At 38.6% G+C, this 24,541-nt stretch overlaps 1 protein-coding gene across 7 annotated transcripts in view; it reads right to left on the bottom strand.

Annotated features, from left to right (window-relative positions):
- LOC137170665 (GTPase IMAP family member 8-like) overlaps positions 1–24,541 on the bottom strand; it is a 29,043-nt gene that overhangs the window by 3,044 nt on the left and 1,458 nt on the right. The window contains exons 1-7 of one of the 7 annotated variants that reach the window (XM_067574188.1): positions 21,762–24,196; positions 20,756–20,798; positions 20,612–20,666; positions 19,299–19,361; positions 4,324–4,383; positions 3,504–4,154; positions 94–1,290 (exon numbers count right to left, since the gene is read on the bottom strand). In XM_067574188.1, coding sequence (XP_067430289.1) covers positions 94–1,290; positions 3,504–4,154; positions 4,324–4,383; positions 19,299–19,361; positions 20,612–20,630 — 1,990 coding nt within the window. In that variant the 5' untranslated portion in view covers positions 20,631–20,666; positions 20,756–20,798; positions 21,762–24,196. Of the gene's footprint in view, positions 1–93; positions 1,291–3,503; positions 4,155–4,323; positions 4,384–7,215; positions 7,370–19,298; positions 19,362–20,611; positions 20,667–20,755; positions 21,004–21,761; positions 24,197–24,541 lie in introns of those variants that run through there. The other 6 variants (XM_067574202.1, XM_067574195.1, XM_067574209.1 and 3 more) reach the window with 6 other exon arrangements.

The raw sequence follows: 24,541 nt of genomic DNA, 5'->3' as shown, positions 1-24,541 counted from the left end.
CTTTAAATGTTCACAGTTGCTACAGTTCAGTGCTGTAAACTCAAGACTGTAATACAGGACACAGAAAAAAATGATTCAATTTAAATTACTTACAAGTGATCTTGTTCTTGTTTTTCAGCCTCTCAAGTTCAGCTTGTTGCATGTTGATGTGTTTCTCTTGTTGTATGACTTTATCCATCTGAGCATGTGCAAACATATGAGTTGTATAGCAACATGGTTTATCCTTGTTGGGTCTCATCTTCTCCACAGTATCCAACATCTCAGAGATCTGCTGCTTGTCCTTGATGTTGAGAACAACATATCTTCCTCCACAGCTCTGAATGAGCTCCTGGATGTCTCTGTTCTTTCTTACAAAGTCATCAACAGCTGGAGCTGTAGGATCTGTCTCCACAGTGAACAGAATCATGGTGAAGTCATTGACTGGAGAGCTGAATGTGTTCTGGATGGTCTTTAACTCTCCCTTGTCTTCATCAGTGAGGGGATCCACAGGTAGGACCAGGATGAAGGCATGGACGCCCTCAGGATCACAGAGGGAGATACACCTGAATGATTCCTCCATCACTGCCTCCTGAGGTTTTCCATACAAGGCAGGCAGCTCCACCAGGGAAACCCGACGTCCACACACCTCTCCCTGATGTTTAACACACTCTGATGAGTTGGAGACTGAATGAAGCTCTGTCTGACCTAAAATGGCCTTGACTGCTGAAGTCTTCCCTGCTCCTCTCCTCCCACACAGAACCAGGTTTAAAACTGGTTTAATGGTTTCTTCAGTGAAGGTGAGGAAGTTTCCTTTGTTTTCATGAACGATGTTCTCAATCTCCTCCATTAACTGTCTGTGGTCATCTTCAAACATGTTGTAATGTCTTCCTCCGCAGTCTTTAATGAGCTGATTCACATTGAAACCTGTTGCATTCTCCTTGTGTGTGATGATGACCATGGAGTGTTTAAAAGCATCTTGACCAAACAAACTCAGGATGAACTTCAGTCTTTGTTTGTCCTTTTCATTAAACTGAGAAGGCTTCACTAACAGCAGCAGAACATTTGGTCCAGGGGGGGAAAGATTTATGCACCTCATCACATCTCCTCTCGCTGTCTGCTCAGACTGACTGAAGATGTCTGGAGTTTTTACTATAGTCAATGATTTTCCTCTCCACTCTCCACAGGTGGCCACACAATGTTTGAATTCTGTTTGTTTTTGGAAATTAAAATCTTGATCTTCAGTGATGAAGTTACTAAGTTTTGTCTTTTTGTCTTCACTTTTCCCCACCAGCACAATCCTCAGTGCAGAGACTGTAAAACAACAAGGAGAAAAAACACATTATCACAGTTCAGAGTTGGTGACAACAGGTGAGTCAAATTCAGCCACTAGAACACAGCAGGTACTTAACCATGATGACAAAACAGCCTTACAGACAAATCTGAGATCTAGATCTAGAACACAAGTTGCAGGTGGAAGTAAACAAGTCACCATCACTGTGGTGTTAAGTCACTTGAAAACACACGTATATCACTGTGATGTAATTCTTGTGCCAATAAATCTGTCCAGGAGATCCTGTTGAACCAATGACCCAAAGTCATCAATTATAGATGGACGTATATATATATATATATAAATAGGTCTTTATACTGTATGTTCATATGTTCTTATTGACGTATGCATGTGTGGATACATAAATGCATATAATGTGACTAGTAGCTGTTCTTTTACAATATACAGAAACCTACTTGATATAAAGTCACTACCTTTGATATTTTATCAAATGTACAGGTGTGTTTGACTGTCTGTGCCTTTGCTGCACTGACTTAATTTAATATGCTGATATATCTAGAGCATCATAATATTTCAGTGACTGCAGTTGTCCAGAGGTCTGTGATGAAAATGCATTCTTTCACGATAAAATGGAATAGAATGAAAACAATAAAGTGGAGGCAGAGAAAGTTATAACAGCAGGGAGACGACAGGTACAGTAGCTCCTCTGGTGCTGCTCACTCCTTCGGTGCTGAGGAGGAACCCTGGTACCCTGATAACACATCCCCAAAAACTCAAACCCAACAAGCTTGATTCAGAGCTGGTAGGAGCAGGATTCCTGTCTGGAATATTCTGTCACTTAGGATGCAACTTTTTCAGGCATTTCCTGTGTTACCTGACTGTGCTCCTTTTTTCTCTAGATGTAGTTTCTGTTATTCTGTTTATAATCATTTAGTCAGTTTTCCAAGTTGACTGTCTATTTTAGCATCTGCCTTCCTTCAGTTCACCATCAAAGTTCTGAATATTATTAAGAAGTTTTAACTTAAAGAAAAAACTGCGATTGTTATTGTTGCTGTGGAATATTTGGGCATATGATACTTGAAATTGACTTTCAAATGCTACGTGTCCATGCCACATTCATGCCTAGCCTTGTTTATTCATATACTTACTATAAAATCATAGCCCCACCAGTAAATAATACAGCTCATAAAATCTCTGGCCATCAAAACATCTTGATGGGGTTTGAGATGGAAACGTGTAGCCTCCAACATCACAGTCTTGGAAATATGCTGTATAGTTACGCCAAAAGTGAAACCACTACACCAATGAATGAGGGTATTTTTCAGTACTCTTTCTGTATAACATTGGCCTGGTTCCATGATGGTGTGGGGGCATTATGTGCAAAGCTGGTGATAAAGACACTCAAAAGGTGCTAATTAAAACCAATGAGCTGCATGGGTTTTACCTTTACCAACCAGACACTGAATGAATCATGAATCTCATCACAGTTAACAGTTAACACAGTAAACAGAATATTATCTGTAAAATATCACTGATATTCATCAGCTTCCAGACAAACTAACATGAACCTATAACTCCTGACAGAAATCTAAGAGGAAACATGTTTAAAAAGCAAATGTCCATAAATAAAATACCATCAAGTACTTAGATTCTTAAGCTGCTTATTTAACCAGTTTAATCTCTCATACATAGTAACAACTAGCCTAAAAGTGAAATATGTTATTGATTATGCGTATTATATTTTTATGTCATGAAAGTAGCAGGAGATGCATTATATTATTTAGGACTGCAAGCAAACAGAACATTTCTAACAACACAGCTGCTTTATGCAGTGATCAGTCAGCTGTCAGGAGGAGTGAAAGTAAACTAGGATTAAACTCTCTCTAAAACTCTCTTTGGTTCCATTCAAACAACTTCTGTCACCTTTTGTGTTTTGTGAGTACAACACTAAGAATGTCTTTGAGGAGAGTCTGTGTGAAAGTGTGCACTGTTATCCACGTGTATAATTCATCACATGGAGACTACAAAGACACAAAAGAGTTGTTGGAGATCAGAGAGGCAGTGTGATGAAGCCATGAGGAGGCTCCTGCATATGATAATAATTAGTAAGTTTAGTAAGATATTTCAGCCCCGTAAAAAAATAAATGTAAACCAAAATAATTCTTAACTTATTGTTCAAACTTAATCACAGATTATTTGTATTCATCACAGTAAAAAATGTCCCTGAACCCACCAAAACCTCTATCAGGATCCCAGTTGACCCCAGATGCTTCCCCTTGTTTCAGGCTTCCATGACCACTTGGTAAAACAGGTGTTGCTTCTTTAAATACGTCACAGCTCACATGATCTCCATCGTTTTCCTCCACAATTTGGTCCATGATCCTTAACAGCTCTGAACGTTCAAGGTTCTTCTGCCAAAACAACTTGGATCTACATTTTCTGATCAAGTCTCCTAACTGTGGATGTTTCATATATTTCTCCACGAAACCTGAACTCTCCTCTCCTGGTGTTGATGTTGATATCAATACCAGTGAATGATCAAATGATTGATCACTGAGGCGTTCAAGGATTGATTGTAGCCTCTTCTTGTGTTTCTCAGTGAAGTCTTCAGACTGTAGAACCAGCAGGAACACATGAGGGCCAGGATCAGAGAGTCTCACACAGTTTTCTACATATTCTGACAGTTTGTGTTGGGAGATGTCAGGATTCAGCAGATCTGGGGTGTTGATGACACTTATTTTTTTCTCCTGAATCTGTCCACTGGCTTTCTGACAGCAGTCTGGTTCTTCCTCAGTGTTGAACACAGTCGTTCCCAGTATGAAATTCCCCACTGAACTCCTCTCAGACCAGCTGTTCCCCAGCAGAACAACCCTCAGCTCAGACACTGAAATTAAAAGGGATTTAAATGTTATTATTTTAGTAATATTTTCTATCAGGCTATTAACTATGGGATTCAGTTTCTTAAATCTTTCATTTTTGTCCTTCACCTATGAAACAATTAATTCAATTTTAATAAACACCAAAACAATTTATAACAGTTCAGTCTGACTCACTTGGAGGCGGCAGAAATCCAACACTGCTTCTGCGCTCCCTGGATGGCACATTATCTCTGACTGCAAAGATACAGAAATATATAAATTAATTCTTTATTTTATTCACATCCATTTTCTAATGGGTTCAGATATGCAGTGATTAGTTATGTCCTCTGGTCTTGGGGATATTTTCATCCAGATTACAATGTATTAAAGGTCTAGTGTGTAGTATTTAGTAACATCTAAAAGAATAGACTTGGTAAAAATTGAATAGATATATTTATAAGTATATCTTAATTAGTGTCTAATCAGCTGAAAATAATAATTGTTGTGTTTTCGTTACCTTAGAAATAAGCCCTTTATATCTACACGGTGGCTGCCATGTTGCATCACCATGTTTCTACAGTAGTGCAAAACGGACAAACCTAACACTGGCTCCAGTGAGGGCCTTACGCGTTTTAGATTCAGTTGGCGACTACCGGAAATGCACCGATTTTAAAACGAAGAGGAAGAGCGGACCAAACATTTTGTATTGTGAGAAGTTTTTGAAACCAAAATCTGATAGATGGAGGATCATACTTATTTAGAAAATCACAGGAGCGTGACTTGTCGTCATCAAAGAAACAAAAACACGAAGAAGCTAAACGAAATCGGGACAAGCAATGGCATAAAACGAGGATAAACCCAGATAGAAATCCCTGATGAGAGAAATCTTTGCAGACTGACACTGAAGTTTCCTGTTTACTGCTGGACAGGTAAGAGTGTAATGTATATTTATTTTGCCCCGCTGGTAATGGTTCAAAACCTAGATGATGTACAATGTTTATTAGCAGTACATTAGTTTCCCTGAAAAGAAACGCTGCCATGTAACGTTAAATATTAGCACACTTTAGCCTCAGTTTGTGCCTCTCACGGAGCTGGTGGTCTGATAAGATACAACACGGAGGCAACGTCATGCTAATAACCCAAAGATTTATTCATTTTCTGTGGCAGTAAGACAACACATTGACTGATAACTTTAGCGCTGGTGATGTGCTAAAGACAGTAAGTCAGAGTAATGAGTTAGTGTGAAAGATAAACTGAGGAGAAGTCTGCTCATCACCGAGTTATACATCCTGTGAATTTATATTTATATTTTTCACAGTGCTCCATGATTTCATTGTTTGCTCCTAATTTGTCATTTAGGAGCACATGTACACATCGGGGGGCAAAGTTAGTAACGTTTTCCCCATTTCAATGTTGAAAAACATGTAATTGCTACCAGAGTTTTAATTTTACATTTATCAGTGAGAAGTAGAATCTTTCTGTTATTTATTTTGGTGTGTTTATCCAGGCCAGCCAAGGCTCCCAGCATCTTAGGACGTAACATAATGTATTACAAGGGTTTGTGACTGTGTCATAAAGCACTTATTTTCTTGATGTTGCTGTTGTTTCTCAGCTATGAGAGAGGTCCTATAGCATTGATGCATGGTATTGCCTTTATCTTCATCCTAAAGTGACTATGTAAAAGGTCAGGGGTGTTTCGCCATGTGCCATTGATGGCTGGGAGTACGTTGGTTTTCATTACAACCAAAGACAACAAAAGTTAATTTCACCGAATAGCTACTCATCTCTGGCTGAAAGTGTGTTAATCAATTAAATTATCTGATCTAGTCTGTTGTTGGGATGAAAATCTGCATGGAATAAGTTTGAACAGTTTCTGGTGAGTACATTAGATAGATAGATAGATAGATAGATGATTTATAATGGTAAGTTCATTCATTCATTTGTGTTGTTTCATTTTTCTCAGGCACTATGGGTTGGCATTATTCACCATGTCTGTGACATTCACACCCGCCATATCAGAAGTATTGCAGACCAAGTCAGGAGAGGTCTAGGTAAGTGATACACATTTGTTTGCCTATGTAGCATATTAACTTACCCTGTAAGTCCTACTCTTGGTTAAATAGCACTGTTTTCACATATACAACTGTAGTTATAGTAATAGTAAATTAACTCAATGTGTAATGGTAATGTCTTCCACAGAAGCCTTTTTCCATGCAGCTGCTGCTCTACACACAGCTCCTGGAGCAGATGAGGAACAGCAGTGCCAGTGAATCATGGGTGTTGTTCCTGCCATGAGAGCATCTTCTCAAGAGCAGTAAATTGAATACCTTTGGTGTGGTTTTGATCTGACCCTTGTCAACTATTATATGTGCAGCAATTTGACTGCTGGAAGGTGATCAGATAAGTTTAATCACACTGCTTTTAGTGTTCAAACAGACTAATGATTCTTTATCAGTCAACTCTGAAGAACACAGAATAAGCTGTCAAAATGTTTGTTTGAACAGTAAAAGCTGCATGTTCGTTATCCTTTTATTGTCCAGATTGAAAAGGATGTCCAAAAATGTTTCTGTTAAATAAAATATATTTTTATTACAAATGTCATTATTCTTAGTGTTTTTTTTAAATACTTTTATTTTGTGGTTCAATCTAGTGAATTACAGTTACCATAACCTGAAGTGGCAATGAAAATGAATCTATAACATGTACTACAGTGCCCTGTTCTGAGGATCAGTGGTATTCCAACTTCACTAAATATAAATAATGACAATATCAATTAATGGTGGAAGTGGTAATGATAATATACTGCATATACTGCAGGGAAATACTGTCATTGTATAAGTATATATTAATATGTTTATCATTGCAATTATCACAGCACATCTGAGGAATATCTTTCATTTGGTAAACTTGCACATTTAAGTTGAACAAATGTGAATATATAAACAAAAAGTTTAATAATTATCCAGAAAATATATAAATATAGAAAACGTATAGAACAAGTATAAAATAAACAAAATATCAGAAATCTAACATATAAATTTGAGATGATTTGATGCCTTGATGATGAACAGGCAGGTGTGCAAGTACCTGAGATACTGTGTGGACGTTCCAGAGGACCTGGAGGGAAACTCAGAGGCCAGGTGTGAAACCAGTGTGATGCCTTTGGAGGACCAGGGAACTTGTCCCTGATCCTCCAAACACAGCAACTGGGGATGACAAGTCGGTTTTCCTGGCCTAAAGAGCCATGCTGTCAATAGATGAAATATCTATAGGCAGCATAACGGTACTCCCGGTTGTCATCCCCAGGCTTCCTGGTTTGGCCAAATACCATAATGTCCTCCCAGTACCACCTTTGAATGCATAAAAACCATGTTCAAGACAGTACTGGGAGAAGTGCGGTATTATTATTAAACAATCTGCAAGGTCCTGGCCACAGCATTTCCTCTCCCGGTCCGTAGGCATGTCTGTACAGTTACTACAAATACACCATGGTACCCCTGGCACTCCAGCAAACGGTGGGACACCATGCCTGCACTGATGCATCATCAAGGCATCAAAAATACCCTGGCTGCCTCTGAAGCAGTTCACTGGTGGGCTGCCTGTGCTCCTCCAAGGTCATCTCTTCAAGAAGTTTCTGAAAAAATAAAATACAGGAAAAACACAGATAAGGCTTTATAGGTTATAAGTTTCATGATATGTTGGAAATATGGTAATGGTAGTGCAGAATATGGATTGTAGGCTGTCCAGTGTTCCCAAACATGTCTACAACAATAACATGATTTTTAAAAAAAGTCAAAATATTGCTGCATGATACTGTTCCTATATAGTATTTATATCATCATTCAGTAGTGTTGCTGATGTTTTCAGTAGCCTCTTTTATACAGAGAACCCGCATTATAGCCGTAAAGAGGATCCAAGGGGAGGACATTTATCTTTGTTTGATAATGTTAAAAGTAAAGTTAGAATTTTCTGTCGGCTTCCCGACTCATTTTAAAAAGACGAGAGAAATAGAGAGAGAGCAGCTGTGGTCAAGTGAGCTAGAGGGTGAATGAAGAGAGGGAGAGCTAGTAACGTTAGTGAGGAAGCTGGTGAACCAGATCGATAAACGTTATTTTCTGATTGTTTCACAGCGGTGCTTCTTAAGCACAAACACACCCACACACAACCTCAACCCTGCATGTACGCTGTGCCGCCTGATTTGGTCTGAATACGGGCTAAACAGAACAGTGAGGCTGATCACAGGTGCAGTATTCCCGCCTTGAACGGGCTGTGTAAAAGGGGCTACTGACTCACATTACACTGATAATACATTAAACTATACAGACTACAGTAATGTAAAGCATAGAGCTGCTATGTAAATACAACTTTGTGTTGTATTGGCATTTTTAATATCGTGCAGAACGGGTAGGAATATGATAAAATAATTGTATAAATAACGTCACAAACCTCAGTCGCTTCGGTCCCTTCGGAGGGTTTCCAGCCTCTTTCCCTGCTTCCGCGGTGCCTGTGTTTGCTCTCCTCCCTCGCCTGGCCCTGCCTGCAGCAGAACCGCTAACTCGCCCTCTTTCTCGCCCTCTTCCTCCTCCTCTAACCTCCAGTACTTGACTCTGCAAACGGATAATAAAATATGTAACATTATCCTGCCAACACTATATCGCTATCAATATTGCCTAACGTTAGAATAAAATAATGTAAGTTTTGTTTAGCATGACATTGCTAATGTTAGCTTGTATTACCAAAACAATAAAACACTCATAATTGCTATCTTACTTGTGAGCTATAACCTATAGTATTATAGACTAAATAATTAAATACATCTTCACCTCATCGCTTGACTTGTTAGAAATGCTCGAAGTTGTCGTGGACGATGACATCTTCAGCATATAGCTTCTTGTCCTTGAAGGGCACCGTAGCTTCTGGAATCTCTCCAAAGTCTTAGGGAGGGGAGGGGTGAGTGGTGGAGTGCTTCAATGTAGAACCTCACCATTAGAGGCCGCTAAATACCACACATATTACACACTGGACCTTTAAATGCTTCTTCTATATTAACAGACCAGAAAAAACAATACTGTGCTATATAATTAATTGCGGGACCTGTGACAAGCATCATCTAGTCACCTTCAGATTTATTAGAAAAAAGATTAATCTGTACAGCTTCAATCTAATGGTGGATTTATGGTTCTCTAAAGATACACGTAAAAGTCTCCATGAACCTACACAGAGAAGGGTATTATGGGTAACCGTAGGTCGCAGAGAAGCCAATGTGCACATCTTCCAAACCTCAACAGCAATAAATCCGGCATTAATTAAACACTTATGATTAAACAGACAGCAGATGAAGGGCTAGATGTTCTACGGCTTTGCAAACAGTTTTGGACACAAACACTGTTTAGTTACTGTATCAAACTAATGTACGAGAGTTTCCAGAACAGATATTGTAAGAGTGACTGGTTGTTCACTGTATTGCTTGATTTACATAGATTTAACCAATTTCCAACTGTAAAATTCTCCAACTAGAAATCAATGAAAAAAAATGTAACTGAAAAGTGATGTGACATTAAATGAACTCCAATGCCACTGTCGAATATAACTGGTGAGTCAACCCAGTCTCATGGCAATTTGTGAAATAGTCACAAAATCTAATCTATCTGTACATGGACACAATTTATCCACTTTTTTCATGACAGTCAGCACAACTTTCAAACTAATGTATTTGAATTGTAAGTAGGTTTCATGCCACATGTTTTTTTATCCTTGTTTTTATTTCTTTATTCTAATATTACCAAGACGTTACCGTAGATGACGCGCTGCATTTGAGTATTTTCCTTACTGTCGATTTTAACATCTTTAACATTTCTCAACACACAACACAAAGGTCTCTTTGATAACTAAACAATATGAAAGGTTATGGCCATCTGTTTTAATTATTTCACCTTCGATTCTGAGGAATCAAGTTTTTTTTTGTTAGTTTTTGACGGTTGCAGAGGCGGCTACATTAGCCTACCCATGATCCTCAGCGACCATTACTATGGTGGAGATGCCAGCTAAAGTCATGACATAACCTATATGAAGTGAATGTATATGATATTTAGTTTGTCGCTTATTATGGAGATTCTTGCAGGTTTTCTATCGTTGCTATGATGGTTGCTATGGACGCTGTTATCACTGAAACCACGTACTTGCGTGTTTTTTGAATCATTGTCTTTGCATTGTGTAGTTATCAGAGCTGTTATGTTATTTGTGTTATTTTATGTAACTGATGGTATTTCAATCAAAAATGTAGATTTTAGAAGCTTTGAGACTGACCGACCAAGTTTTCCTCACTGTCACTATGTACATATATATATATATATATATATATATCAATAATATATGTTGTGGGCGGATGTGGTGATTCAACTACTGTTGTCTGCCATCAGTGGGCTTCATTCCATTTAAAATTGCTGCTTTCCGTTGCAACATGAATCCAAATGCCACTATCTGTGTTAAGAAAAGGTGTTTCATAGCCTGTGATTGTAAAATGTGAACTCATTTAATTTTATATTTCCAAGAATTTGTGGCTGAGTATATTTTTAAATATAAAATCATCTTTCTTAAAAAATAGTCTTCCTCAACTGTCTGTGTGTTTGTGTGCATGTGAGTGTGTATGTGTCTCTGTGTAAATGGGATGAAGATGGTGTTATATATATATATGTGTATATATATGTGTGTGTGTGTGTGTGTGTGTGTGTGTGTGTGTGTGTGTGTGTGTATATATATATATATATATATATATATATAAAATATGTATTTATTTTTTTATTTTAATTTCATTTCAGTTATTTTTCTTTCTTTCTTTCCTCCATATCGTTCAGCCACACTCTTGACCCTCGGTGGTTTCTTTCTGAACTGAAACTAAATGAACCTGAAGTGCGTTAACAAGATTCAGAATGAACAGCATGTTCAGTTTTCATTCAGTGGTCTTCTTGTATGAAGAGTATCAAGTAAGCAATGTTAACATGTAATGTTTACTTTTCACAAATATGTCTCAATACTCTAAAAAAAAATAAATTATGCTTTTCATCATCACATTTTGTAAGTTTATTTTTAAGTCAGATAAACTAAGGTATATTAAGTGCATTGTATTTACTTTGGAACAGTATATTAAGCTCAAGTGACTTATCCTTATTGAATTCTTGTCAACTTTATTGAAGTTGACTGCACTAAGATACATTAAGTGTAGTGCATTAGAAATTTCAAGCAATGCCCACTTGTTTTTGCAGAATATATTAAGTTAATGTGACTCATAGTTTTAGAGTTGTAACAGCTTGATTGAATTTGATTATAATGAGATAAATTAAGTACAGCTTAAACACATAATTATTTCACATAACTAGACACAGTTAAGTTTGTTTACTTACTTTTCCCAAGGTAATCAGTTTCCTAGTTTTTTTAAGTAAACTTAACTTGTTAGAATTTACAGTGTGTTACATACTTTAATGATTTATTAATTATTTATGATTAATTGTTGTTTTTGTCACCTTCATATATTTCATACACTTCATTTCTTTGTCCACAGCACAGTCCATAATTCCTTTGTACAGTCAATATTTCATTTCAACATTTATATCCCATTTTTATATCCCATTTCAAAACTATTATTATTCTATTCTTAGGTGAGTACGACTTGTGTTAAGGGCTTGGTACCCAATCTTGGAGTGTGGGGAGGATGATGATATCTGCCCTCTGATCTGTCGTCCTAGCTCCCCCTTGCCATAGCATGTTCATTGTACCTCATCAATCTCTAGTTGTGATAGTAGTTGCCATATACCTGAGGCACTGGAGACTGCCAAGCAAACGCTCACAGCTCTGGCTACCCGCCTGAAGAGATACACAGGAGAAGCAGAAGCCAGGAGAATAAATAGGATGTTCTCTACCGAACAATCCAAAGTGTACTCTCAGTGGTAAGGTAATAACATGAGAACAGATCCTCCCAGGGCTGAGACTGAACAATACTGGGAGATTGAGAAGTGGGCATCACATAACACCAATGCTCAGTGGCTAGTGGACCACAGCAATCTCCCAGAACAAGATCCAGTAACCATTACAATGGCAGACATCCAAGAACGAGTGTCAGGTATGAAGAGCTGGACAGTACCGGACCTGGACATGATCCACACCTACTGGCTAAAGAAACTAATTGAACTCCATGAACGCCTGGCAACACAAATGAACCAACTGCTGATGGATGGGACCCACCCGGAATGGGACGAACAGTCCAGATCATGAAGGACCCCCAGAAGGGCACAATCCCATCCAACTACCGGCCAATAACCCGCCTGTACAACATGGAAGCTCCTGTCAGGTATCATAGCGGCTACGATGAATAAGCACATGGCCCAATACATGAGATTGAATACTGGATTGACTACAAGAAAGCCTATGACTCAATGCCACACACATGGATACTGGAATGCTTGGAAATGTACAACATTAACAGGACACTAAGAGCCTTCGTCAAGATGTGGAAAATGACAATTGCACAAGTTACCATCAAGTGTGGCATATACCAAGGTGATGCACTATCTATACTATCCCTGCTGCTGTTCTGTATAGCCCTGAACCCCCTCAGCCAGATCATCTGAAAGAGTGGCTACGGGTACTGGTTCCGAAGTGGAACAACTATCAGTCACCTCCTGTACATGGATGACATGAAGCTGTATGCCAGGAATGAGCGAGACATCGACTCACTGATCCACATCACCAGGATCTACAGCAACGACATTGGAATGTCATTCAGACTAGATAAGTGTGGTCGGATGGTATCGAAGAGAGGGAAGATGATCAGAATGGACAGGTTGAACTACCAGAGGGCAGCATTGCAGATGTTCAGGACAGCTACAAATACCTTGGGATCCCACAAGCAAATGGGAACCTTGAGGAGGTCACAAGGAAGGCAGCCACAGCCAAATACCTACACAGAGTAAGGCAGGTCCTGAAAAGTCGGCTGAATGGGAAGAACAGGATACGAGCCATCAACACGTACGCCCTGCCAGTCATCAGATACCCCGCTGGTATAATAAGCTGGCCAAAGGAGGAGGGAGAGGCCACTGACATCAAGACAAGAAAGCTCCTCACAATGCATGGAGGCTTTCATCCGAAGTCCAGCACCCTGAGACTGTACACTAAGCGTAACAAGGTAGGCCGAGGACTGGTGCGTGTCAGAGCCACTGTCCAGGATGAAACAACCAACATCCAGGAATACCTCAGGCAGCAGAAACCCGATGATGCAGACGAGGAGGAGGATCCATCATGGAGGGACAACCCCTACACGGCTTGTACCACCGACAGATAGAAGTGGCTGATATCAAGAAATCCTACCAGTGGCTGGAAAAGGCTGGACTGAAGGACAGCACTGAAGCACTAATCATGGCAGCACAAGAACAGGCACTCAGTACAAGATCAATAGAGGCGGGGATCTACCACACCAGACAGGACCCCAGGTGCAGGCTGTGCAAAGATGCTCCTGAGACAGTTCAGTGCATAATAGCAGGGTGTAAGATGCAGGCAGGAACAGCATACATGGACCAAGTGGCTGGCATAGTGTACAGGAACATCTGCACTGAGTATTCGCAGGAAGTCCCAAGGTCACAATGGAAGAAACCTCCTAAGATGGTTGAGAATGACCAAGCCAAGATCCTGTGGGACTTCCAAATCCAGACTGACAAACTGGTGATGGCTAACCAACCAGACACTGTGTTGATTGACAAACAACAGAAGAAGGCAGTAGTGATAGACGTAGCAATCCCAAGTGACAGCAACATCAAGGAGAAGGAACACGAGAAGATCGAAAAATACCAAGGGCTGAAAGGCAACAGTGGTGCCAGTGGTAAATGGAGCACTGGGGGCTGTGACCCACAAACTGGGAGAGTGGCTCCAGCAGATTCCAGGTACAACATCTGAGGTCTCTGTCCAGAAAAGTGCAGTCCTAGGAACAGCTAAGATACTGCGCGAACCCTCAAACTCCCAGGCCTCTGGTAGAGGACCCGAGCTTGAGGAGGACACACCACCACCCCCCATGGGAGGGGGGTGAGAAGGAGATTTTTTTTTAACATATACATATACATATATATATACATATACACACACACACAAACACACACACATATATATATATATATATATATATGTATACACTGCATTGCCTCAAGAAATCAGCCAATCACAAAGCTTCAAATTGTGTTTACTGCACAGTTTATGGCTGATTGAGTTTATTATACAAACACACATTATTTTCTTTACATTTCAATATATATTTCAATATTTTGTTCCTGATTGTAACAACCAATCTGCAGTACTATATAATGTTATACTGAATACAGGTTATGTTATGGCTTTAGCTGGCATCTTCACCATAGTAACATTTGCTGAGGATCATGGGTAGGCTAATGTAGCCGCTTCTGCTATTGTCCTAAACTGACAAAAAAAACTTGAATGCTCAGAATCGAAGGTGAAATAATTAAAACAGATGGCCATAACCTTTCCTATTGTTGAGTTATCAAGGAGACCTTCGTGATTTGTGTTGAGAAATGTTAAAGATATTAAAATTGACAGTGAGGAAAATATTCAAACGCAGCACATCCTCTCCAGTAACCTCTCAGACAATATTAGAATAAAGAAATAAAAACAAGGATAAAATATTGTGTTTAAATGTTGAGTGATGTAGCGATTATAGTTCAAAATGAATAACAAACGAGAAAAAACAATACAGCCTCTGTGTCTGCTGAGTTACAGCTGACAAAAAAAAAAAAAATGCTGCACAAAACCTGCTTCCAATTGAAATATGTTAGAAAAAAGTGGAAAAATCGTGTCCATGTCCACAGATAGATAGATTAAATTTTGTGACTATTTCAGAGATTGCCATAAGACTGGGTTGGTTGAGTAACACCACAGTCCCAGATAGTCTCTGTTCTCACAAATGTTGAGAATATTTGTCTGAACTGCTGTCAGCCTCTAAACCAACTATCTGCTTTCCAAAGACATCTGGCCTTTTCTTAGGTCCTTAAATGCTCAATGTTGTTAATTCACTTACGACTGGTATTGTCCCCAAAATCTTTAAGATGGCTGTGGTTAAACTTCTACTTAAGAAGCCTCACCTTAATCCAGGGTCTCTTAATAACTATCGACCAGCCTCCAATCTTCTATTCTTTTCTAAAATACTAGAGAGAGTTGTGTCTCAACAACTTTCAGACCACAAATCAAACTATTATCTTTTTGAACCTTTTCAATCGACTTTCAGGGCCTGTCACTTAAACTGCTCTAACCAGCCCAGATAGCATATGGAAGTGGGCCACTTCAGGCAATGATGCGGCACTGCTGGCCTTCTTCTGCCCAGACAAAATGGATGTGAGCCTGAAGTGGCCCACATGTAAAATAGCAAATATGGCCGAAATATCCCAAATCAAATGTGGGCCTTCTTTGGTAAAGATGTGGTGCTCTCAGGTATGTGTGTTCTAGATGTGGGCCAGTTCTGGTTTATTTGATTTGTTCTTGGTTGACATACAGCTTGCTTGTAGCCCAGATCTGGGAGACAGGAGCTGACCCCCCATCGTTCCATGCGGTACGTGGGCCAGATGTGGGATGTGAGCTGGATCTGGGCCACAGCAATTTTGCTATCTGGGAGAGGAGTAAATGATCTTCCACTTGCTGTGGATTCAGATTTGACCTCTGTGCTCCTATTACGGGATTTAGGGTTGATGAAAACACTCAAATTACTAAATTAGAAACCTGCTTGGCTGCTGTGAAAAACTAAATGTCACTAAATTTTGGATTTTAAATCCTGATAAAAGTGAGATGCTAGTCGTTGGCCCTCCTAGACAAAGACACCAGTTTGATCACGTGACAGTGACTCAACAACTGTGTAATTTCACAAAGTTCAGCAGCCAAGAATCTTGGTGTTACGTTTGATCCCAGCATCTCTTCTGATGAGCACATCAATGAAATCACCAAGACTGCCTTTTTCAATCTATGTAACATAACTAATATTCAGTCTTCCCTGTCTGTGGCTGATGCATAAACTCCAATACATACATTTGTTTCATCCAGACTTGATAACTGTAATGTTCTGTTTTCAGTCCTGCCATGTGCAGGTCTGCCACTAAATGTCTTCAGGTGGTTCAAAATACTGCAGCAAGAAAATATCCACATTACACCAATGCTAGCCTTCCTTCATTGGCTTCGTATCCATGTAAGATCAGACTTTAAGGTGCTTCTGATGACTTATAAAATCCTAAATGGGCCCCATCATACCTGTCTGATCTCCTTAAACCTTATATTCTATCTCAAGCTCTCTACACTCAAAATACAGGGCTCCTGTGTGTTCCCAAAGTTAAAAAGAAGTCAGCAGGGCCTTTTCCTATCAGGCCTCCTTTCTCTGGAATACTCTCCCTGCTGACATCAAACAGTCTGACTCTGTTGAGTCCTTTAAATCCAACTTAAATTTGAAGTTGTAACAAGGTTTTGAGAAGTCTTTTTTTAATGGAGTTTCATGCTTTGTTTGGTTTTCAACACTTCCCATAGCCACAGGAACATGATTTCAGTAGAGGTTGTGGTGGTTCTAACTCCCTCCCACCACTTGGTTCTTCACAGAGGTGAAGATTTTAGCCTCCAAGATACACCTGGAGTTGTTTTCCAACCAGTCCAACCCCTCCAAAGAAACCTCTCTCTTAAATAGTGGCATCATTAGTGCCAATCATCCGAATTTTCAGCCCTGAATACCTTTGGTCCCCAAAAACTGGTATTTTTATGTAACAGAGCAGAGATTTACTTCACAAATGTCACAAGCAGGAGGAGAAATATTGTGTTGTACTTGACAACATGCAGACAGGCCATAGATGTACTGAGGATGCAGGCAGACAGTAAAGTTCCTTTTACAGTGAGTGGAGGGGCCACTGCTGCCTCCAGTGTTTCAGGCTTTTTTCTACATTTCAGCACAGAGATTGGCCTTTAATAAGACTGCGTCATAATCTGCATATCTTTAGTCAGCTAATGTGATTCAGGAGGGTCTGTGGTCAGATTAATGTCCGAATATTATCTAATGTTGTTCACATGTCACTGAATGTAATCTGGGATTTTGCAGAAACATCAGTTTTTTATTTTAAGTATAGCTAAAAGACCAAACTTTATAGTTTTCAGTTTTGCTGCTTAAATGCAGCGTCTCACAATATTTGCTGAACTGGCATTTCTGCACTTCTGGAAGCGTTTACATTTGCTGAATGCTGTGTCTGTAATAAAGTTAGAGACAAAGTTTGAGTTTCCAGGTTCAGGCTGTGTTGTTGCGTAAACCTTTAGACTTAGGTCGGGTTCCAGTTTGGTTATTTATTAAGGTTTATTAATAAGGTTAATCATTAAGAAATGTCTCTCTTACTCTCTCTGACTGTGACAATCACCTCAGTCTATGAGTGTCATGTGTTGCGACAGATATACAATGATCAGAAGGAGAGAGACAACATCATAGTTGATGTGTTGTTGTGTTAGATTGAACTAAGTGTCAGTAATGAATGTAATAAAGTAAAAATACAGCTTCAGGTCTTAAGTAGGTTTGGCTTGAGTCTTAAATTTGGCAAGTCAGGTTCAATCAGATTAGGTCTTAAAATCCTTATTTACTCTTCACCACTTCATCAGTCTTGAGAGAGCTATTTGATCTCAAACAAACTGTTTATTTGCATCTGAGAAGCATTAGAGGTGGATTGAAATCTGATTGCACGTTCTAGCCAAATGCTGAAAAGGTGTAAATGCATCTGTCTCTTTAAGGCATGTACATAAGCTTTACTCCTCCCAACTGTCACAACATCAGATCAGAGATCTGTCTGAATGTCATCTTACAGGGTGTCTCCTGTGAGAGAAAAGCAGCTTCAGAGATTTCAATGATTATAGAAGATAATATGGTTTTACAAAAAGCTTAATGAGTTGTTGTAGCATTTATCTGGTTCCTGATCAGTCCAAACACCATTTAATTCTGGAAATTACTTTTGAGGAGGTGGAGTTGTCTTATATTCAAGGACGAGACAATTACGTGTTCACAAGATCAGAAAGAGAGTAGAGAGAGTAGCGCTGTAACACCAGCTCCTACAGAAAGTGTTGCATTATGGGTTGTTTGTTTCCTTAATGTTGCTAGGCTAGTGAGTTTCTTCTAGTCTGTTAGAGTCAGTCACCTCTTAAAGCGTTTGGTTAGCTCAGTTCAACCTGAGGGAGTTTCTGAAGGCTGGTTTAATGAGTTTTTTCTGCCACAGAGGAAATAAATTCATGATCAGTGATAACAAGTCAAAAGTCCAATGTCCAATGTCCAATGTCTTTAAAATGACAATTACAATTTACAATTTCATTTTGCAGATGCTTTTATCCAAAGCGACGTACGTCTGAGAGTTGATGCAACACAAGCAAGCTAGTCAAGAGAGAACAATGCGAATAAGTGCCATAAAGCTAAGTTTGAGTCCAATAGGATGTAGGTGCCAAGAGGTAGTGTGCAGAGGCAATGCATGGAGTGCATTGAAACCCTGAATACAGGAGTTCAGGTAAGCAGGAGCTATTTTAGTTGCTGTTTTGGAAACAAGTGTCAGGGTTTTGAATTTAATGCAGGCAGCAACTGGGAGCCAGTGGAGGGATATGAACAGCAGGGTGACATGTGCTGTTTTGGGCTGGTTGAAGACCCAATGTGCCGCCGCGTTGGTGGATATATATATATATATATATATGTATAAGATTCTCATTTGAATAGATCCACATGCTCAGAAGTATCAAAACACACACACATCAGGAGCAATTTAGGGTTCAGCATCTTGCCAAAGGACAACAGGAGTGGAAGAGCTGGGAATTGAACCGCCAATCTTCCGGTTAGTGGACGACCTGAGCCACAGCCATCCCCATTTTTTATATAGAATTGAGTTAGTACTGTGTACTGTTTGCAAACTACACAAAGTATTTAATAAAGGTTTTGTGCTAGTAATGCAGCCAAGCCTTCTCAGAACTACATTTTTCTTGTACTAACAGGTTCACATGAATACACTTTCATTTAGTTTCATGGGATGAGATTAGAGGCAGAAACTTCAAACCCACGCTTGAGAATTATGCACTGTATTCGTTCAAGAAAATGTTGACTCATCAACATTCTCATTCAGGGTAATTTCACTCACAGTTAGGGTAATCAAAGTCAGGGCTTCTGCTCCTGCGCTTCTGGAATTTTCCATCATCTTTCTCTGTAGAAATACAGAAAAACACAGTTATAATCAAACCTCAGAGACATAAATGTTTAAAATCCTTTTAGATTCACAAATTGTATACAATATTTAACACACATGATCATAACAAAGACAATTTAATTTGGTTTATAGAATACTGACGGCATTTCGTATCTCAAAATATGATTGTGGAGAAAAACAACATGGCAGCAAAATCACACAACACGTCAGATTGTAGGAACTAAGAAGATGCTGATATTCTATGGCTAAGATACTATTATTATGTGCCAACTAATTAGTTTAATATAATTCACATATCATATCATAATACTTAAAGGCATAATGCATATAAGCCACAATTTTAGAAAGCAACATATAAGTTTTAGATAAGGTGTACTAGACGTTGGTTTATAAAAGTTTTTAACAGTTAACATTCTTTCATCTCTTCCCTCCAAAAATCCTGAAAATGAATGAATATTTGATAGTTATGACCAGGACTGAAGTTGGTTTAAAAAAACTAACTCAGTGAAAGTGGAAAAAAAATATTAATCTAAAATATTTTTATGGTAGGTTTTGATTGTGTTTATAGTTAGTTTGTGAAGCATCAGTGTTAGAGCAGCATGTTACTGTTGTAGCTGCTGGAGGTGGAGCTAGTTTACACTACTTTATATACAGTTAGCTAGTTTAGTCCAGTGGTTCCCAACCTAGGGGTCGGGCCCCTCCAAAGGGTCAGTAGATAAATCTGAGGGGTCATGAGATGATTAATGGGAGAGGAAAGAAGAAAAAACAAAGTTCTGATACACAAATCTGTTTTCCTTTTCTCTAATCTTTGATTTTTGCTGAAATATTGGATCATTTGAACATTTATTGAAATGAAAGCATGTGAGAAGTTTAGAGGGAAAAATCACTATTTGGTGGAGCTGTTAACAACTCATAGACATGTGAAATGTGACCCCGACTACACACTGCTTTTTGTAAGACGTCAAAAGACAAAAAGGTTGGAAACCACTGGTTTCATCTTTAACAATGTGTTGTATTTTAAAAGCTTGTTATATTATCCATTGTGTCAAATCTTCATCTGAAAAGTAACTAAAGCTGTCAAATAAATGTAGTGGAGTAGAAAGTACAATATTTCCCTCTGACATGTAGTGGAGTGGAAGTATAAAGTAAAGTACAAGTACCTCAAAGCTGTACTTCAGTACAGTACTTGAGTAAATGTACTTAGTTACTTTCAATCACTGGGACTAATAAAGTCTGACTGAACTCACCAGATCCTTCAGTCGCCATAATCTACTCTGCTGGAAACATCAGAGACTGATTCAGCTGGAGGGGAGAGAAGAAGAAATAAAGCTCATTTAAGTGTTGAGGTGACATGAAGACGTGTGTCTGAGGACAAACATGTGGATACTTACTGGTGTCAGAGTTTGTGCTCTGTGTTCTCTTTGAGGAGTTCTGCTGAAGAAACGTAACAACATCACAATCATCTTGAGACGAGAATAAAAACATCAAGATACAGTTTGGGAAAGATGAGGTCATAATTAAACAAACCAGTGATTAAAACTGTGATGTTTGACAGTTTGAAGGATTTTATTTTCTTGCTCTTTAAAATCTAAAAACATGAAAAACACGAGAATGAAATCAAAATATATATTAATATGTATTGAATATTCAAATAACATAAAGAGCAAAAAATATTTTTTCACTCTTTAGCCAGAAAATATTTTACTGTGTATGTAATTTATTTAATTAATTTATTGTACAGTGTTAAACATAAATGTTACCATTTGTACTGAGTAGCTTATAGCTCATCTGATATTTTAATATATGTCTTTCTGTCTTTGTGAGGACTTTTTGTTGGTTCTCAATACTTCAAAGAACAAAGACCAAAAGATTCAAATGGTTAAAACTCAGTTTGGGTTTAGTTTTAATAAATTATGTCAATGAGTGTCCTGACAAGTGTAGAAAGACCTGTGTGTGTGTGTGTTCCTAAAATAAAGGGTTTAATATAAAACTAATTCTGATGAAGCTGAACTCGGGAAAGACTTACGTTTCCTTTTAAAAGTGATCAATCTAATGTCCGTAAATGTAACTAATGAGAGTTTTAACCTCCTGATTCTGTTTTAGACTCTGAAAATGGCGGAATTACCGCTGACATGATAATGAATATCGATCTGAAATAAAAACTAATGAAACCTTAAACTTTGTTGCACAGAAACGACTTGAGATGATTTTTCATATTGAACACTGACTAAAACGATTCTTGACTTTGCAATTCAAGTAAAAACAGAAAATCTTCCGGAGTTTCCGAGCTCGTCTGTCCGTCAGTTTAAAGTTGATGAACAGAAAACTTTGCAGCTCAGTTAGTGAATAACTGTGATAAATTAATACAACAGTAAAATGATCTGAACAGAAACTCACCTGATGATGTTTAATTATCTGTCATTGTCATTATCATTGATGTCAGTTTGTGTCTTTTCTGCTTTTCTGCTGCGACGTCAGTCAGGTAACGAAAGTGGATTCCACCGGGCGCGTGCGCGCCGCGTTCCGCCCTATTCCACCGGGAGCGTGTCAGAAGCGGAGCGTCTTCACTGCGGGGAAGCCTTCCGCCGTTTAAAGTCAGTTGCACTCCTACTACAGTAAATATAGCAGCCCAGTCAAAGCTAAAAAAGTGCCTTAAGGCTACCGTAATCACTGCAGTAGCAGGGCAACTAAACTACTCAATTTTGTTAACTTGATCAGCTTTCGTTGATTTGGTCATTTTCCTTGATTTTTGTGCTTCTTCTATGGTTAATTAGGCTACGTAGTTAAATGGTTTCTTTATTCGTCTGTTTTAATTGCGTTTATTGTTGATATACGACCAGGAGTCTGCACGGGAAACTATGTTTAATAAAGTATTTTAAACATATTTGTGGCAAATATATACAGACACACACATCATACCCACCACTCACTGTACTGTAATGTTCTTTCTTCCAAAATAAAAGCAGCAAACTGAATGTGCTGTGTGTCCACATTTTACATCGATATGAGATATTAAAGTGAAGTCAGTCTGACCACAAACCATCTTTAAAAAATATCACAAAGGTAAAATTACTGAGATGACACAACCATGAACAGAAATGTGGACAAAATAAAAACATCAAACACAGCAACAAGCAGGTGTTGTGTGAAGCTCTCAGCCTCACAGAGTGAAGTTAGAGCTCCACCTGCTGGACATGGAGACACTATCAGACAATGACTTCCTGTACACAGACACCTCAAGACCAGAGTGTGGAAAAAGTTCTTTTAGGGCAGAGATGGAAGAAGTATTCAGATCCTTTACTGAAGTAAAAGTATCAATACAACAATGTAAAAATACTCCATTACAAGTAAAAGTCCTGCGTGAAAAATCCTACTACAGCAAAAGTACATAAGTATTATGAGCTTGATGTAGTTAAAGAATGGCAGTAAGACTGTGGACCTGTGGCTGGTAGAGGGGAGGAGAGTGAGTCAGAGGAGAACACTAATATAAACACTGTAATTAATAAATGTAAATAAAAGTCTTTTTGTTCAACTTTACGTTCTCTCAGAATGCTCTTTTGTTTCTTTTTAAATAAATGTCACGAAAATGCAAATTACTTGCCTGAGAATGTTTCACATTAAAACTATTCACACTGGCAGTGATACAAATTTGCATCAGAAACACGACTTTGAGACGACTCATTCTGCTCAAGCAGCCGACCAAACTGCCTTCACCAGACTGACTGACATGTCGGCTCCACGGGAAGAAATCCACAGTTTATAAATACATGATGATGAATATGATACATGAATCAATATTGATTCATTGGCTTTATTTCCCGCCCACCGTAGTGAGTGAGCGAACCTGTCTGCCTGCTGTATTACGATAAATAAGTTAAAAACACATCCAGCAGAATATTTATCTCACGTCAACATCCCACGTTGGCCTTCACAATAAACAGCTGTGTGTGTAGATTACACTTTGATTGGTTGATGCTTTTACTCGCTGTGTGAAAACTGTTTTTTCACCTCATAATATTCACGTTCTGTATGAATAAAAAGCCTGGTGTGTAAAGGCCTTTAGCATCAACACCTGCAACCTGAGAGTTAGTGAGAGAGCAGTGAGTAACGTTATTAAAAATATACACCGTATAATGTTAATATAACTCACAACAACTGCACTCAATCATTTCTACAGAGAACAACAGTTGGTAGTTGGTAAGTTTTCCTAGCTGTTGTTTTGTGCTAACGTTAGCTAGAATTGCTGTTGTTTTGTGCTAACGTTAGCTAAATTCAGCCTTTGAAACCCAGTAACATCAAAAGTCGATGCAAAATCCATTAAAGAGATGTTAAACTGTTAGTAACAGTTCAGATACACCAAGTGCGATTAATTGTCAACATATCCTGAAATGTTGTGTTTCTGATCATATCTGATGGCTAACAGCAAGCGTGCAGCACGGTTAATATTGATGCCATCATAAATTTGAAGATGAGATTTCGTGGTTATATTGTGTGTGTACAGTATGACCTAATGTTCCTTTAACTTAACCATTAATATTGTTGCTATTTTAAACTTTTTTCACCTACAAATTAAATGAAAACACCGTTCAGCTGCGTGTGTATATCTGTTTGGGTTTATTAAAGTATTTAAAGCATTATTTGATGGTTAAATCAAGTAATAGGCTCAAATCATGTTTAATGACATCGGCTGACTGGGAAAATCATTCAGGCCAGTTGTAGTGTGAAATATAGTCCCAGTCAGGCTTTTTAAGTGGGAGGTCTGAGGGTTCCCACTAGGAACATTTTAGTTACAAAGACTTGATTTCTTGCATTCTGGTGGATTTCAGTTCATGTGAATAACTAATGAGAAAACAACTGTTTAGTGCAATGTACTGTTATGAAGCTCAAATAAAACCAAAAGGTGCATATCATTAAGGAGGGAAAAAACTAGAGCACAGCACCTTCAGAAGAAAACATGAATGAATCTCAACCTGGGGATTCAAACCCTCAACCTTTGTATCCCCAGAAAAGGCGACTCACTGACTGCACCACTGGGTGACACACATCACCACAAATCTGCAGCCATAGGCAGACACTGTGAGCTTAGTTATTTAGTATAATGACAATAGAAAAAAAAGAAAACAAAAATACTTTGTTAAAACCATTTATATGATTTTTATCAATCCCACCCTATTTCA

The sequence above is a fragment of the Thunnus thynnus genome, chromosome 2 (genome assembly GCF_963924715.1).
Source record: "Thunnus thynnus chromosome 2, fThuThy2.1, whole genome shotgun sequence".
NCBI lineage: Eukaryota > Metazoa > Chordata > Actinopteri > Scombriformes > Scombridae > Thunnus > Thunnus thynnus.
The sequence above is the reverse complement of the archived record's forward strand: the minus strand, read 5'-3'. Positions and strand labels throughout refer to the sequence as shown.